Source organism: Nannospalax galili, unplaced genomic scaffold (assembly GCF_000622305.1).
Source record: "Nannospalax galili isolate Female #2095 unplaced genomic scaffold, S.galili_v1.0 scaffold39, whole genome shotgun sequence".
NCBI lineage: Eukaryota > Metazoa > Chordata > Mammalia > Rodentia > Spalacidae > Nannospalax > Nannospalax galili.
Genome location: NW_008346683.1, coordinates 7,213,361 through 7,230,687, shown reverse-complemented (window position 1 = coordinate 7,230,687; position 17,327 = coordinate 7,213,361). Strand labels below are relative to the sequence as shown.

Sequence of the window (17,327 nt, the reverse complement as noted above, 5' to 3'; positions counted from 1 at the left end):
ATTCCAACTTGCCGATAAGTAAGCTTCATGGCCAACTCTCTAATTAGTGAGTTTCATGGCTGAGACATCTCCAACTCACTGATAAGTAAGTTTTATGGTTGAAACATCTGGCTTAATGATAAACAAGCCCCCCCGCTCTCCCTATAGCATTTTGTAATAGTTTAAACTAGCCAATAACCACGCTTCTGCTTCTGTAAGCTGCTTCTGCCCTATAAAGACCCCAAACCCCAGACCTGGGGCGCGCTTCTCCCTTTGTCAGGAGCTGTGCCCACAGGTACCTGTGTAAAATAAAAGCCTCTTGCTATTGCAACTCGAGGGCTCGACTTGTCCTTTGTGGTTTCAATTTTACAATGGGATTTTAGGTTAGGGGTTCTCCAGCCTACCATCTGAACTCTTCCACATTCCTATAAACCAGTTCCAAAGGCCTATATGATCAAGTTTATCACAGAAACAGCCTGACTCATTGGTACCAATTTTCTATGTTAGTTACTTTCCTTTTGTAACAGAAGATATGACAAAAAAGTTAAGGGAAGGATTTATTTTGGCTCATGGTTTAAGAAGTAATATAGCCCATCATGGTGAGAAGACATGCCAGCAATGTGACCACTGGTTACACTGTGTCCCACAGTCAGGAAGCAGAGAGAGATATATGTTGGTATTAGCTTGCTTTTTCTTTTTCTTTTTCCTTTTCAGTCACCCAAAAAATGGTGCTACTTTCAAGGCTGTGCTCCTCAGTTAAACCCCTCTGGAAACATCCACACACACACACACACTCAGAGGTGTACTTCCTACTCTAAATCCTGTTAAAATGACAAGTTAGATTAATCAGCTCGTTAGTATAGTTAACACAAACCCTCCAAACCTTCCAAAACTAAAATTCAGCAAATACTAGAACTATACATTACCTATTATCTGAATTTTTATATTTAAAACATTACTTCTTTGACTTAAATGGCATATCAGAATTCTTGGTTCCTGGATGACTGACTACTCCATCACTTTTTAAGAAGACCATGAAGTCACACACAGTGGTGCATCATGCCTGTACTTTCACCACTGGGGAGACTGAGGCAAGGAGCATCAGGAGCTCAAAAACATCCTTGGCTATGTAGTAAGTGCAAAGCCAGCCTTTGTCTCAAAAACAACAACAAAAAACAAACCAGCAGTATTTTAAAGGATGCTACACAGTTCAAAGAAATTCCAGGAAGGTCAGAGAGCAGCTATGTGCCTACTCAACTGGAAATGAGCGCCTGAGGGGTGGCTCTTAGCGAGATACTGTGACTTCCTGTCTGCAGTGGAATGAACGGATGGTGGCCACCGAAAGACATGTTCACACCCTGAGCCATGCGAATGTGACTCAATTTAAAGAAAATATTTCTGCAGATGTGAGTTAAGGACCTTGAAATTGGATTCGTTATCTGTGTGGACCCTGAATCTAATAACAGTTGACTTTACAGGAGTCAGAAAATGAGGTGACACGGAAAAGGTAACATGAAAGCTTAGTCAGAGGTTAGAGTTGTATGGCCACAAGCCAGAGAATGCTCAGAGTCACCAGAAGCTGGAAGTCAAGTGAGGACTCTCATAGAACGTCTGGAAGGAGCATGGCTCTGCTAACACCTTCAGTTTTGACTTCTGGCCCCCAGGGCTGTGAGATACATTTCAATTGATTTAAGCTACCAAGTTCATGGTGATTTGTAACAGCAGTCACCGGAAATGTGTACTGTGCTGCTTGGCACAGGCTCCCTGGCTTACCTAGAGCAACCTGGGAATTGCTGCTACAAGCTCATCACAGCTGCTCCAAGCCAGATTTCTACGCCCTCCCTTGCCCAAGGTGCATATGTCTGATTGACAGAGCCTGCAGGGATGCTGGGGAGCAAGGCTGCTTTTCTTCATTTAGTTGGACGCTGGAAGATTCTGGGAAGCCCTCAACATGACCAACGTCTTCCGTGAAGTGATAGATGCAAGTCACTGGGCGTTACCTGGACCATAGCAAAAGTCCATCACCTGGGCAGCTCCAACAACACACACTTATATTCTCATAGTTCCGGAAGCTGGAAATTCAAGAACTGAGTAGCTGGCAGTGTTGGTTTCTGGTGAGGCCTACATCAGCCACCTTCCTGCTGTGTCCTCATGTGGCCTCCCACCCCCCCTCACACCCCCGCCCTGCACTCTGCAGAGACGGGTAATTGTTTCTTATAAAACTTCAGTCCTCCTGGAGACAAAATATCTGACAAAATCAACTTATGGAAGGGTTTACTTGGACTCAAAGTTTAAGAAGGGATACAGTCCATCAGGGTGGGGAGGGCACTGCAGGAGAAGCCCAAGGCAGTTGGTCACATCGCACCCGCAGTCAGAAAGCACAGAGAGATGAGTGCTGGTGCTCAGCTCACTTTCTCCTTTTTGTTTACTGTGGGAACTTGGTTCGCCCACATTCAAGATAGACCTTCCTTCCATTAAAGCCTCATAGACAAGCTCAAAGGGTGTGTTTCCACGATGATTCTAAACCCAGCGAGGTTGACAGCGAAGACTGACCATCACAGGGCTCTATCTGCAAACACAGTCATGTTGAGCATTAGGATATCAATATTAAAATGAGGACATAGCTCACTCCACATAGCACAGCTAGATAGACCCAAACCTGGTCTGGCCCTTCCTTTATCTGTTGGCTCAACCCTGGTCAGATTTGAACAGGCTTAGTTCTGGTCCGGTTGCTGTGATAAAATCTTTTGATAAAAACAATTTAAGGTAGAAAGGGTTTATTTGACTCACAATTCCAGGTTACAGTCTATCATGACAGGGAAGTCACAGTGACAGGAGTGTGAGAGAACTGTCACATTACATCTACCTTCAAGAGCAGAGAACAGGGCTGGAGAGATGGCTCAGTGTTAAGAGCACAGGCTGCTCTTGCAGAGAATCTGGGTTTGATTCCCAGCACCCACATGGCAGCTAACAACTATTTGTAACCCCAGTTCCAGGGGCTCTGACACCTCTTCTGATCTCTATGGGCATTTCATGACATGGGTTCACTTACATGTAGGCAGGCAATACACTCGTGCACATAAAATAAAAATAATAAATACTTTAAAGAGCAGAAAGCGATGAATTGATGCATGCATGCTAGTGCGCAGTTCACTTTGTCCATTGTTATATGGTCCAAGACCTCCTGCCCAGGGAAAGGTGCCACCCACAGTGGGAGGGGCTTCCCTTGAATCAAGATAATTCCCCACAGACATGCCCACAGGCCAGCCTAATCCAGACAATCTCTTGCTGACTCTCCTTTTTAGGTGATTCTAGATTGTGCAAGTTGACAGTTAAGACCATTGCAGACACTTGGAGAAAAAAGAAGGCATTCAGATAATAGAGTGACTCTCAACTTTGACCGGGCTTTGCCATCCCAGGTTTTAGTGTATGCCTATGAGGAAGGGGCCACTAAAGGGGAGAACTGGGCCAGGGCCCCTTGGACACTGGCCACCTTACTCCTGGGTCGGCCTCTCCATCCAGACCTGCTATGTGAAAAACCTGCAGTTGACTCAGAGCAGCAGGATCTGTGATACAGGCAAAAAACAAACAAACAAACAAAAAAGGAATTTTTGAAAAGATAATGTGTAATTTAGAGAAATGTGAGGAAGGCTGGGAAACAGACCACGGATCACCAGGGAGAAGGAGGTGTGCAGTGGCCCAAAGGAGCTGTCCCCCTAGGATAACCAGTGCTATGGCAGGTGAACTTGCTGTCACTCAAACAGATCCTCTGGTTTCTGCTCCATCACAGCTCCTGACTCAGCCTCTGCAGTGTGGGCCTGATTGGTTACACAGTCCTCATGACAAGTCTGAAGATAGTAATCCTTCCCATCTGACAGGTAAGGAAACTGAGGTTTAATAGTGGCATGTGACTGATTCTCCAAAGACAGATTCAGGTTTGCTGGACTCCAAAGCCTGCTTTCCCAGAGACAACACAGTGTGGTGCCTCAGCCCCACTGCTGGGAGGAGGGTCATGTGACTTCTGCTACCAGCCACATGGGGCTATCTTTCTAGTCCATCCTTTCCAGCACGGAAGGAAATACATTATTTGACCAAAATCTTTGTCACTTAGTGTCTTAGTTTGTTTCTTCACTGCTGTGACAAAACACTCTGACCACTACCAACTTGGGGAGGAAAGGGTTTACTTACCTTACAACTCCCAAGTTGCAGTTCATCAGAGAGCCCAAGGTAGGAACTCAGGGCAGGAACCTGGAGGCAGGAGCTGGAGCACAGGCCATGGAGGAACTCTGCTTATTGGCTTGCTCCCCTGGCCCCTGCTCAGCCTGCTTTCTTATGCAACACAGGCCCACCTGCCCAGGGGTGGCACCACCCACAGTGGGCTGGGACCTCCCACATCACTCATCAAGAAGATGCCCCTCAGACATGGCCACAGGCCAGTCCAATAGAGGCAATTCCCCAACTGAGGCTCCCTCAACCCAGGTGTGTCAAGTTGACACTAAAGCTATCCAGCACACTTAGGTAGACTAAAATGGTGCCTTATGGCTTTGATTTTCCTCTCCAACTACTGACCTTGAATGTTTTTCTGTATTTTATTATCCACCTGTATTTCCTTTGTGTGTGTGTGTGAGAAATCTTGCTCATGTTTTCTGTCATATATAACTAGAATCTTATGCTGGGTGTGGTAGCACAGGCCTTTAATACCAGCACTCGGGAGGCAGAGGCAGGCAGATCTCTGTGAGTTCAAGGCCAGCCTGGTCTACATAGTGAGTTCCAGTTGACCTGTCTCCAAAAGACCAAAAACTATAACAAACCGGAATCTTGCTGAGGCTCTTAGCTGTTCTTATTGGCTCTTAGAAAAGAAGTTAAACCTCCTTGTTTCTCAAAGAAGTTTCCCCCCACATTTTTATTTGCTATGTTGTTTGTTTTTCTTTGACAACCAGGAATTTTACATGTTAAGGGAAAATACTGAACAATTATTTCTCAGGCTACCCACACTACAAGATTGTCTTGGATGAGGGAGTGGGGCACCCAGCTCTAACTCTTAGTGTTTGGATAATTCCTCTTTTCGGACTTCCAGTCACTTCACACTGCTTGGGGGTCAGCAGGTTTATGGGGAGTCCTTTCATTTAGAGAGAGGGTCATAAACCAGCCTGCTTGTTTGCTTCACTGCGCAAGGAGAGACAAAGGTGGAATTGTGTGCACCAGTCACTTCCGAGGAACCCCCCTATCCTTCCATCTAACTAAGGCTGAGGGCGTTCACCGAGGAGACTTGCTCTGTCCCGGGGAAGTCTAAGCCAGACTGGAGAGCAAAGGTGAGAGCCAGATGAGAGAAGTCCCTTTGACTCATTGCTTCCTGTTCCTCTCCTCCCTGTGGTCTTTTACTTCTGCCCCCTGCTCTGTATGGACTCACCTTGACAGGAAGTCTACAGGCAGTGTTCACTTGAAGTCTGGAGACACACAGACACGGTAGATCCACTCTTGACGCGTGGGTCTTGGTGCCATGGACCCTTGGTTCAAGTTCCATATTTGCTACCTCACACTTGTAACTGACAGTCCTTTGTTATTTACCAGGAATGGTTGGTCATCTGTGTGAGGAACGCATGAGCCACTTGTGTATGATTACGATGAGGATCAGTGGTGACGGATGTAACATTATTGACACTATTGCATGTGGCAAATGTGATAGGATAGTACTATTCAACAATGAAAAGGAACTGGATATTAATACATGCAACAAGATGAATTCCAAGGGGCTGGGGAGATGGTAAAGTGCTTGCCTTGCAAGCGTGAGAATCCAAATTTTATCCCCAGAACTCATGTAGAAAAGCCAGGCATGGGCTAGGCATGATGTCTCATACCTTTAATACTAGCACTTGGGAGGCAGAGGCAGGTGGATCTCTATGAGTTCAAGGTCAGCCTGGTCTACATATTGAATTCCAGGCCAGCCAGAGCTACATTGTAAGTCTCAACAATGAGGCCGCGGAGGCAGAAACAGGCAGATCTCTGGAGTTCACTGGCCAGCCAGCCTAGACTACTTGGTGAGTTTCAGATTAGTAAGAAACCCTGTCTCAAAAAACCAGACACATAACACCTGAGGCCCTCTGAGTTCACCTCTGGCCCTCATGTATGTACATATATACCTGCACATATAAGAACATACACATACAGATGAGTGAATTTCAAAATATTCCAAAATATCTCACCATGTTGAGAAACCAATATGGCAGGCTCCACACAGTAGAATTCCATTTCTACGAAATTCTAGAAAAGGCAAAACTCCAGTGAGAGCATGACAGTAGGTGCTCTCTGGGTTGCAGACAGCTGTGGGGGGTGGTGAAGAGGGAACTTTCTGGCTGATGTACATGACACGGGTCTCAGCTGTGATGATAGAGCTTTGCATACCAGTGTATACAACTGCCCAAACTTAGCAAACTGAACTTCCTTGACTCTTTTGATGTAAACTATTTTGCTCGTACTATTTCTATTTGGAATTACCTACTGGAGTAGAACTTTATAAGGTTCAAGGTTTGCAGTGCTCAAACTTTCACAGATGACTATTTGCTGAGAGAGTCTCACTATGTAGCACAGGCTGGCCTTGCATTTGCAGTAGTCCTCCTATCTCAGCTTCCCGAGTGCTGGGGTTCCAAGCATGTACCACCGCGCCTGGTTTCTCAGTGTCTTAACATGGCCCTGGCACCAGCTCGTGGAAGGTCCTCTTGGTCGTGTGTTGGTCATACTGTTCACCTCAGTGTATCTATTGGCTCCGCCTTTGAAACTCCCTTAGGTCAGTGGCTCTGGAGCTTTTTAACCAGACTTAGGACACTGGGATCTCTGGCAACAATGGAGTTGCTGTGTCTGGCTCTTGCCTTCCCTGGTACCTAGGGTGCAGCAGCTGCCTCCCAGAGCAAAGACAGGGAGAACACTCATCCCTCCCTTCCAAAACTCTACCCAAAGCCCACTTTCTCTCCCTGGCATGATCTCTTCTAGGTTCCAAGTTTTCTCACAGAAAGCCTTTATTGGATCCCTCAGGCAAGGCAGCACAAAGCTTGCTTAGAACATAGGGAGAGCAGAGTAAAAAACAGAACAAATGCAGACAATTATTCCAATAAATTACTCTGCGGTGAACACCAAAGAGCTCTAGAAAGGCAGCAAGGGGCAGACAGGGTCTTGGTAGTGGAGTCAATAGACAGTGCGCAGGGCTCGTAGGGGTGAAAAGACACAGTGAAGGGACCTGACAGTCACCAAATGCCGACAGGCAGCTTTGGCTGCCTTCATTTAATAGGTGGAGAAAGTCAGGCTCAGATAGGTGATGTCCCCTGCCTCAGGACCCCCAGCCTGCTCAGGAGGCAAAGAGAGGGACTCAGGAGAATTGGTGCTGCCTGGCTTCCAACTTAGTGAACTTGGATCTGTCGATACCAGTTGTGTCCCTGGTACATGATGTCACCTTTCTCTGTCTCAGTATTCTCCTGTTTAAAAAAAAAAAATGGGGAAGGGGAATTCATAAAGCTCTTGGGATGTAGCTGGGCCCAGAGTGCTGTGGCTTTCACTGTAATAAGATGGGGCACAGGGGTGCTGAGGTGAGCAGGAGCCTGGGGACTCTGATGGGAGTTGGAGAGCTTCCAAGGTGCTAGACAAAGCTTAGGAACCAATGGGACACCACGTAAGACTTAATTGCGATGCGCTGGGGTTGGGGTGAGGAGGACAAGCAGCCTGGGAAGGGATTGCTGGGCCGGGTAAGATGGGATAATTGAAGTGGGCTTAGGGCTTAGGGAAGAGACTGAGTGTCCAAAATACCTAGGTGGTCATGAGGGAAGACGAGAGATCTCTGGGGCCTAATGTAGGAAGAGGAGTAGTGTCTCTCCACAGTCCTCTCCTCCCTCTGTTGCTGTTGTTTCTTCCCTTTCCCTCTCCCTTCCTGTCACCTTGTCACCCTTGCTAAATTAAAATTTTATTTTAAATTTTATTTATTATTTTTATTTTATGTGTATGCGTGTATTGCCTGCATGTAGGTAAATGCACCCATGTCGTGCAATGCCTGCGGAGGTCAGAAGAGGCTGTTGGATCCCCTGGGACTGGAGTTGTTAGCTGCCACGTGGGTGCTGGGATTCAAATCCAGGTCTGCAAGAGCAACCAGTGTTCTTAACCCTTGAGCTATCTCTCCAGCCCCTAAAAATTACTTATTTTTGTCTTATGTGTATGAATGTTTTACCTGCATGTATGTAGTGCACCCATTTGTGCAATGCCTGCAAAAGCCGGAAGAAGGCGTTGGGTCCTCTGGAACCCATGTGGGTGCTGGGAATTGAACCCAGTTCCTCTGGAAGAGCAGCCAGTGCTCTTAGCCACTGAGTCATCTATTCAGCTCCCCATGACTTTCTGGTCTCCCTCCCTCCTTCCCTCCATTTTTCTTTTCTTTTCCATTTCCCTCTCCTTCCTTCCTTCCTTCCTTCCTTCCTTCCTTCCTTCCTCCCTCCCTCCCTCTCTCCCTCCCTCTCTCCCTTCCTCCCTCCCTTCCTTCTTTCCTCCCTCCCTTCCTGCCTCCCCTAGCTCTTTTTCCATCTTCCCTTTCTTTCCTCTTTTCTCCCCTCTCTCTATCCTCTCTTCTACCCTTTTTATTTCCTTTCTTCCTTCCCAGTCTGGTTCTGAAAATCCATCAAGGAAGAACTTGCTCTCATAGACATGTTGTGAGTGACCTACTTGTGTATTTGTGGTTTACCTACCTGTAGAAAATTTATACCCAAGATCTCTGCATGCTGTAGGCAAATGGTTTTTAATTCAGCTCCACAAATATTGACTGTGCTCAGGCTAACTGAGTGTACTTTGTGCTAGAGGTGCCCAAGAGAGATGCAAATGGGCAAGGCTGGTTCTTAGAGGAGCCAGTGGGGGGCCCGTGGCCGATGTTGGCATAACACAAACTCACCCTCCTTGAGGATGCTGAAGGGCTCTCTGTATTCTATGTTCCCTAGGCCCATTTCTCTCTCCAACAAAATGCAAATAGGAGCATGGGGCCAGTTTTGGAAGCTCTTAACAGGACAGTACATTGTAGGCAGAATCTACAGTCATGGAGTTGAGTTTGACCTGTGGGGCCTGGAGAGGCTGGGAGAATATCTGTTGGCTTGCCTGTCACGGCAGGCATAAGCTGGGTTTTAGAACTTTGTATTGAATTTTTCCTTTTCTATAAATTTTATAAGATCGTCAACATAAGTAGGACTTTCTTCTCCACCAGTTTTTATTTTTCCAGAGCCATACCAGGCTTTCAGCTCAGTAGACGAGAGATACATGTGCATGTTGGTTGCATTTGGAAGGTGAACTGATCAAGCCAGGTTCTACAATGATCACAGTGCCATCTTCCAGAATCTCTCAGGCAATAGGGAATTTAGAGAAATGACAGAAATGAGATTTGAAGAGTGAGCAGGGGGCAGAGCCAGAAAGGCTGTTTCCCCCACCCATTTTCCATTTGTGGTTCCTGGGAGGACCACATTTCCTGGCCTAGGTGTAATGCTGAACAGCCTTGTGACAGGTCGTGGCCAATAGATGATGCACAGAAACCACAGGTGTCTCTTGAGGGTTAGATCACCTCATTGTTTGGGTGAGATTTCCCAGAAGTCCTCTCTCATCCAGCCATGCAGCCAACGTCATTCTAGAAAGCTCTGCTTTGTCTCATCTATGAAATATACCCCAGGTGCCACCCTTCTGCCCACCTACATAGACATGGGGCAGAGGGCAATACAACCCAGTTGCACTGAAGTTAGGGCTTCTTTGTTACTGAAGCATAACTTTGTCTGTCTTGACTAGTACCTTGGGAAAACAAAGCTGATTTTATTTTACTTGTTTTGCTGTACTCAAAACTGAACCCAGGACCTCATGCATGCTGGGCGGGTGAGTGCTCTATCACTGAGCTACATCCCCAGTGCCAAAAGCCTGATTTGAGAGGCAGTCCTCTCCTTACCTGCTTCAGCATTCTAAAGATAAAATATTTTTCTTTCTTGCCATCTTATCCGTTGATACTGGCTTTTATTTTGTTAACATTTGTTAGGAGGTGCAAGCTAAGGGGGTAACAAGGTTACATTAGGCTAGGAACAGAAAGAAAGTGATGACTTTTTTTTTATAGTTAGTGACTTTGTGGCTTGACAAGGGAATGAGAAATGAGACCTTTCCCCTCATCCTCACCGTGCTGAGTATAGCAGGGTCACAGACCATTGCCACCAGTTATAGCCACACACATTAGAGGCTCTACCTTAACTTCCTAGTCCAAGAGAGCAGCACCTCACCACCTCTGACTTCTGCCTGACATGTGCCAGTTATTATAGAGGGCATCAGAGAAAGAGACAGAGATGAAGATAACCTGATCTTCCAGGAAGAAGCTCTGTCTACTGGCACAGTGGCCAGAGAGTTTGGATCTAGAGCTTACAACAGAAAAGAGGAAAGAGGTAATTCAGATGCGATTATCAGAGGAAACTTCTGGAAAACCCTTTCCCCCCACTGTATGTGGGTGCCAATACCAGATTGTGGGGATGCAAGAACAGATGCCTGGCTTGCTATCTGCTTAGCATGTAGTCCAACTCAAGCCTCTAGAGCCCACAAGGAATCACATTCCTGACTCCTCTTGGACGTGGGCTCCCAAACTGCTTTATTACATATGTCCAGGTTTGGTGGTCTTCTACCCTGAGAGGTGAGAGGATGGTGAGGCAACATGGGTGCAAATGCCCTCTTTACTCTGCTTGGCAAAACCAGGAGTTAAATAAGACCCTGGCACCTTAGCCAAGTGCAGCCTTAGGCACTTTCCCAGACATACTCCTTCAGGGAACCCAGGCCTTGGTGGTGGAGGTGGTGATAGAGGGGCATAGCACCCACTCATGACCCATCGCCTATGGAAACAAAATCACAGGAGAGAAGCTTGTATTGGAGCTTGTTCAGCTTGGCTGCCTTCAGCAAGCCACTCATTAACAAGTTAGGACAAATTAATACAGTACAAACCGGCTGCATAAATATTAAGGTGTAATGGATTGTTTTCTGTCATCATGGGAAGGCTGACTTTCAGCTGCTGGGTGTGTGTGGGAGACTCTGGGGGAAAGGAAAGGGGTTGCAGAGGTGTCTTCTGGATGCATGAATCGCAAGGCAAGTTGCATCTCGTCAAATTTGCAGGGAGGATAAGGTCTATTACATTCAGATACAGTAAGAATTTATCAAATGCCTCTGTGGTGAGAGGCACTGGAAGGTATGTTGTCTTATTATCCATCAAGTTAGTACTGTAAAAATGACTTGATAAGGCACAAAAGTGAGTCTTTACAATAACATTGTTTTCCTGCTATAAAAGTAATCAGCATGCCATTGACCAGGGTCCATTTTATTGATCTACAACCACCTCACTGTGGCATGGAGTTGAACAGTTAACCTCAGAACACAATGTAGGAAGGAGCGCCATCTTTCTTTTGATCTGCCAAGGCAAAGCTGGCTGGGGTTTTTCCAGCACTTTGTTGGACTTGGATGACCATCGCCTCTCAGGGCATCTTTTCACATCCGCCGGCCTTTTCTCGCGCACTTTGGATAATTTAGAGATAGCTCTACCTTTAGATGAAACAGTGTTTTAAGCCCCACAAACCCCCTTTACTTTGAGGGTGCATGTCAGAGACTGCCAAAGTCCCCAGAAAGCTCAGCTGTCACCTGACTGCACCCTGCGTTTTCTCTAACCTTGATTTAAGTCAGCTCTCTTTAACCTCTGTGCAAATACAAGCCCTCAAGCTGGGTTGTCCTTTGAAAGAAAAAACGGAAGCTGCCCAGTTTTGAGCATCTTGAAAAGGGCACTCGCTCTTGTGGGAGCTTGGGACAACTTCCCCGTCTATGTTGCCCAGGGATTTAAAATCCTCGTGTGCCACCAGAACCCCCCAAACCCCTCAGCCACCTAACCCTCTCCTCTCCACTCCTCTCTCCAAGCCGGAGAGTGGGTGGCAACACCGAGGTGATCTTATTCGTATTTTTTTCCTCCGAGTTTTGTCATGGAAACGTTGACACAACCTCCAGACAGCCGCCGAGCTCTGCCCGGGGACTGAGGGCTTTTGGGACCCTGCGGGAGCGCGCTGCGCACTCCGGACTCCCCGGGAAACAGCTGGACGCGACCATGTCTCAGTAGGGGCGGGGGGGAGGCGAAGCTCCGCCCCGGCGCGGCCCCGCCCTCCTCCGCTCTCCCGGCCGGGGGCTGCGAGTTGCATTTGGTAAAACCCAGCCCCGGAATATATAGATCACTGGAGCGCAATGAAGTAGCCTTTGGAGACGGAGGGAGGGAGGGGGCCCGTCGAACAGCCACCAGACCAGCTCTCGGCTGCAGGGTGGCAGCATCATCCGCGTCTGCATCCCGGCCGTTCGGCCCGCGAGGAGGCAGCAGCGGCCGCCTGCGCCTGCGGAGGAGACGGCGGAGCGGCGCAGAGAGGCGAGGACGATCTAGGAGCGCGCGGCCGCCGGCGCCACGCATCTCCGCACTTCCACACCAACTCCTGCGCCTTGCAACCCGGAGCCCGGGACTGGGGGCTCCCAGAGCCTCCTTGAAGCCAGCGGGATCCAGCCCCACGAGCCGGGCCAGCCCGGCTCCTAGTCCCCCGGCTGCCGGTCCCTGCGGCGGGGTCCCTGCTCCTGCGCCCCTGGCGCGTTTCCCGGACAGCCAGGTCCCCGCGGCCAGGACAAAGCCATGAAGCCGGCGCTGCTGGAAGTGATGAGGATGAACAGAATTTGCCGGATGGTGCTGGCCACTTGCTTGGGATCCTTTATCCTGGTCATCTTCTATTTCCAAAGTATGTTGCACCCAGGTAGGGGGCGCGTTAGCGTGGTTTTGTTGGATATTTTCTTCTCTCTCGCTTTCTCTGCCTGCTTTCTGCTTCTTCCAACCTCACCTCTTCCCCTCCGGCCTCTTCGCGGCTCCTTGCTGCCGGGATCCGCTGGGTCAGGAGTTAGAGTGGGGAAGAGGAGGGAAGGTGTGCTCTTTCCTCTTCCTCCCAGCTCCAGGCGGGCCGATGGGACCGAAAGGGAAGGTAGCATGTGTGTCCCCCTCTTTTCTTTCTTTTTCTTTCTTTCTTTGTGTATTGTATGTGGGCTAGGTGGCAGGGAAAGGTAGGGGTCGTTGGAAGCTGCCGGGGTCAGGGGTTCGTGGGAAGAGAATAAAACTCGGTCCCCTTTGCTGCCGGGGACTAGAATGAAAGAGGTCCCGGGTGCCGGCTGCTCTGCGCCCGGGCGCGCAGCCCCTTCCTGGTTGGGGACTCGGGGGCGAATGGTGCACACTCCGGCTAGGTAGCGGGTCGGTGCAGCAGTCCAGGCAGCCGGCCGGGAAGCCCCAAGGCAGAGTTACCACGTGTTCCCGGCTCCGCATCGCCGAGCAGGTGTGAGGAGAGGTTGGATGGGCTCCGGGCATTGCCCTCCATCAGGCTCTGGTCTTGTGCGAACACCCCAGGGTCCAGCTCCGCAGTGACTTTGCGGCTGGTGCTCTGGGGCCTGGCCCACCTCCTCCCCATTCCACTCCCGGAGCTGGGGATTCCAGAGCTCCTGGGTCATGCTTTAGCCACCGCAGTTTTTGGAACTACTTTGCCCTGTTCCTGAGTGCACAGTCTGTTGGTGTCCCTTCTTAGGTTCTGAGCATCCAGAGTCCCCCGGTGGTGTGGGAATGAACCCTTCCTCCGATCCTCCGAGGCTTAGGCAAAGTTCCACATCTGCAGTGGGCATAGGGAAAGGACTCAGGCTCTCCACTTTCTCGAGGGACCAGAAGGAAAGTTTGGGACTTGAGGAGAAAGGAGTGCCCTGGAGCTCAGCGGCCCAGGCTAGTGCGGCTGTAGCGTAGAAGCCCAACAGGTAGGTAGGACCTTCCGCGAAGGTTTCGGATCTTGCTGCTCACTCACTTTCAGGACCATTTCTGCCCCATTTCTCCCGGATCAGCAGACCTGTACTGGGCCACGTTGGCTCCGAAATTCATTTTTTGACGCCTCCGAGTTGCCTTTCTTAGCGTAGTCACAGCAATCTTTGCTTTTCTAATTGCAAGGAGGAGGAATGGGGAAACGCATTTCCTTCCAGGGAAACAGGGTTGGTGTTTTTTGGGTTTTGCCTCCCGCCTTCTTTCAGTGCGTGGCTAAAGCCAGCAGCGAATTCATCATTTAGTCTCGGTGGATGGCAAAGTCATGAGGCTGTTTTTTGCATTAGACAGGGCTGCCGGCTGTGAGATTCCTTGACAGCTCAGGGACAGACTGGCCCCTCTGCCCTCTGGGGCTAGGAGCAGTTGTTAAGGCGGCCTGACTGCCAAGAATATGACCTTATGCTACCACATGGAACCTCAGGACACCCGAGCCAGCCCTGTAAGAGATGGCTTTTGTTCGCAGCTGGGTATTTTTAGTTTCATGTCAGCAAACTAGAGCGGTGTTTGTCTCCTTACTCGAACCTGTGGTTGTGAAACTTCTAAGGGAATTTAAAAATGGACTTTGCTGGCATTCTGGGTTGCAAGAAGGTGGGACCAGACAGACGGGCATCTCAGAGTGTCAAGCTTCTGGGGCCTCCAGAGGCCAGGCCAGATTCTCTCCCCAGAGGGGTGGACAGGGTGGTGCACAGTTTAAACAAAGGACCCAATGATTTGGTCTAGACTCCAGAGCTTTGTTCAGGCCTATTCAAGTTTTGCTGGGACATGGCACGCCAGGTAATTCTAGGCAGACATGCCTGGAACAGGGATTAGTATTAGCCTCCAGCAGCAATGTACCTGAATTTCCCTGTGCCTGTGAGTTGTCCAGCACAATTCCATTTGCATGAATCCCATGGAGAAATAGGAAATAACTTCATAGCGGAATTACTGGGGAGAAACTTACAACTTGTAACTAGTGCTTGGTTAACATTTCTAGCCTTCATCAGATTATTAAACGGACTTGGAAGTGGTTTCAGGTTTTTTTCAGTCTAGCCTTTTGGAATGACAGAACCTTGTCTAAGCTTGTGCTGGTCTGAATCTGGTCTCTTTGATCCTGCCCTGCCTGTCCCTTTCTGGCCCACTTTCCTTCTCCCAAATGGCATTTGTTTATAATTCCCATCTCTAGGAGCTTGTTTTTTTGATTCCTTCCCTCCAGTACATGGCAAATATCACTTTCAAAACATTGCACTGAATAAACCTGCAGGTAGTTTAATTAAAGTTCTTCCTTATTTGAAATTTTACACAGTTCCATAGAACCCCTGTCAATACTTTGGGGGCATAAAATATGCTTTGAAAATAATATTAAACATTTTCTTTTTTTCTTCTTTTCATTTTGTTAACGTCTATTGCTGATGACAGCTGAGGCTAAATATTTTTTCTTTCTGCTTTAACAAGAAGCAACATTTTTCTTTTTTTTCTTTTTGGTCTTTTTGAGACCGGGTCTCCCTGTAGCCCCACCCTAGCCTGGAATTTACCATGTAGACCAGGCTGATCCTGAACTCACAGAATTCACCAGCCTCTGCCTCCCGGGTGCTTAGATTAAAGGCACCATATTGGCTTTTTTAAAAAAGATGAATTTTATGGCCGGGCATGGTGGCACACATCTTTAATCCCAGCACTTGGGAGGCAGAAGCAGGAGGAGCTCTGTGAGTTGGAGGCCAGCCTGGTCACCATAGTGAATCCAGGCCAGCTCCGGCTACAGGGAGACCCTGTCTCAAAAAGACCAAAAAAAAAAAAAAAAAATGACTTTTTTTTCTTATTTTTTTAAAAAAGTTTTTTTTTTGTTTTTTACTCTGTGTGTGTGTGTGTGTGTGTGTGTGTGTGTGTGTGTGTTTGTGTGCCACATGTATGTGGGTGCCCTTAGAGGCCAGAAGAGGGCATCAGAGTTCCTGGAGCTGGAGTTATATATAGACATTTGTGAGCTCTCTGGTATGGATGCTGGGAACTGAACTCAGGTCTTCTGCAAGAGCAGTATGTGCTCTTAACTGCTGAACCATCTCTCCAGCCCCTTAAGAATTTTGTTTTTATTTAGGTGTATGTGTGTGTGTCTATGTGTGTGGATGCCATGTTTGGATGGGTGCTGGGGGAGGCCAGAAGATTTGGGATTTTCTGGAGCTAGAGTTCCAGGCAGTTGTGAGCCACCAGATGTGGGTGATGGGAACTGAACTGGGTCCTCTGACAAAGACAGCAAGCATTCTTAACTGCTGAGACATCTATGCCTCTAGCCCCTACTGCTTTGAATTTTAAAGTGATGAAATCTTTACATCTTTAAAGGGTTGATGATACAGCTGATCTTTTGGCCTGGTTTTGCATTTTAAGTTTCTCAGGATCAGCCTGGGAGAGGTAGAAGGGACCACAGCATGGCTCAGATTGTGTTCCAAAAGAATTTGGAGCCCTCTGGCAGCATACCTAACCGTGAAAGAGAAAAACAGTACTGTGAAAAAAATAGACTCTAGACTTCCTTTCTGGCTAGAGGATGTGAGGAGGAAAAGAGGAGAGAAGGCAGTCCAGCCCACGGGTAGGGGCTTGGTGAGTACCCTTCTGATCACAGATGGTAGGGGCCTAGTGGGTATCCCCTCTGATCACAGATGGTAGGGGCCTGGTGGGTACGCCTTCGATCATAGACGGTAGAGGCCTGGCTAGTTCCCCTCTGATTCTGTTCTGATGTCCATTGCTTTTGTGCTTTTCTAGTTCATGAGGTAGGATAATTGTGAACTTGAGTCATTGGCCATCAGTTACGCCACTACGAATTTAGCGGAAGTGGGTCTTGTCAGGTAGTTTTCTTTAGAAATCTTTGACCCTCTGGGTTAATAGTCTTCAAGATTTTTTTTTTCTCTCTCTTAGTGATCAGGGACAGGGTTTTGGTCTCAGCTCTAGTCCAGATGTTTTGCACAGGACCTGGCACATTGTAGATTTCTATAAAAATATTTGCTGATTGAATGTATGAAGCTGAAGTCTAGAAGTAGACATGGCATCTCCAGCTGTACGAAGGGCTTCAAGGCTTGCCAGGACCTCTGGCTCTGCTGGTAGGAACATGCCCCTTAATTCCTGGACTTCTTGTTCCTCAGTGACTTGGACCTAGTTTAAGCACATTAAGACTGGAGCTGTTACCATGAGCTAAATGCACTGCTCCCGAGGTGTCAGGCACTGAAGGCTGGGGAAGGATGGCCTCAATTAGCCACTAATTTGAAGAAATCCATGCTTAGTTCAGACATCTCCATAGGTGTGAACTACTCCTAAGTCACTGAGTTTGGAACCACATACCTGTGGTTTCTGGACCCTTGAGAATCTCTTTAAATGCAGCCTGTGGAAGTTTATCCGCTTCTATTAAAATGTCTCCCATACCTGTCCAAGACAGCAGGGCTTTGAGGGAGCTGTGCCGTGCCTTGCAGAGCTGTGTGAGGAGTGCTCCCCCAGCCTTCTG

At 48.2% G+C, this 17,327-nt stretch overlaps 1 protein-coding gene across 2 annotated transcripts in view; it reads left to right on the top strand.

Annotated features, from left to right (window-relative positions):
* The first annotated feature begins 12,199 nt into the window (after window positions 1-12,199).
* Chst11 (carbohydrate sulfotransferase 11) overlaps window positions 12,200-17,327 on the top strand; it is a 248,114-nt gene continuing 242,986 nt past the window's right edge. Inside the window, exon 1 of one of the 2 annotated variants that reach the window (XM_029568338.1) lies at window positions 12,200-12,761. In XM_029568338.1, coding sequence (XP_029424198.1) covers window positions 12,659-12,761 — 103 coding nt within the window. In that variant the 5' untranslated portion in view covers window positions 12,200-12,658. Of the gene's footprint in view, window positions 12,777-17,327 lie in introns of both variants that reach the window. The other variant, XM_008843143.3, reaches the window with a different exon arrangement.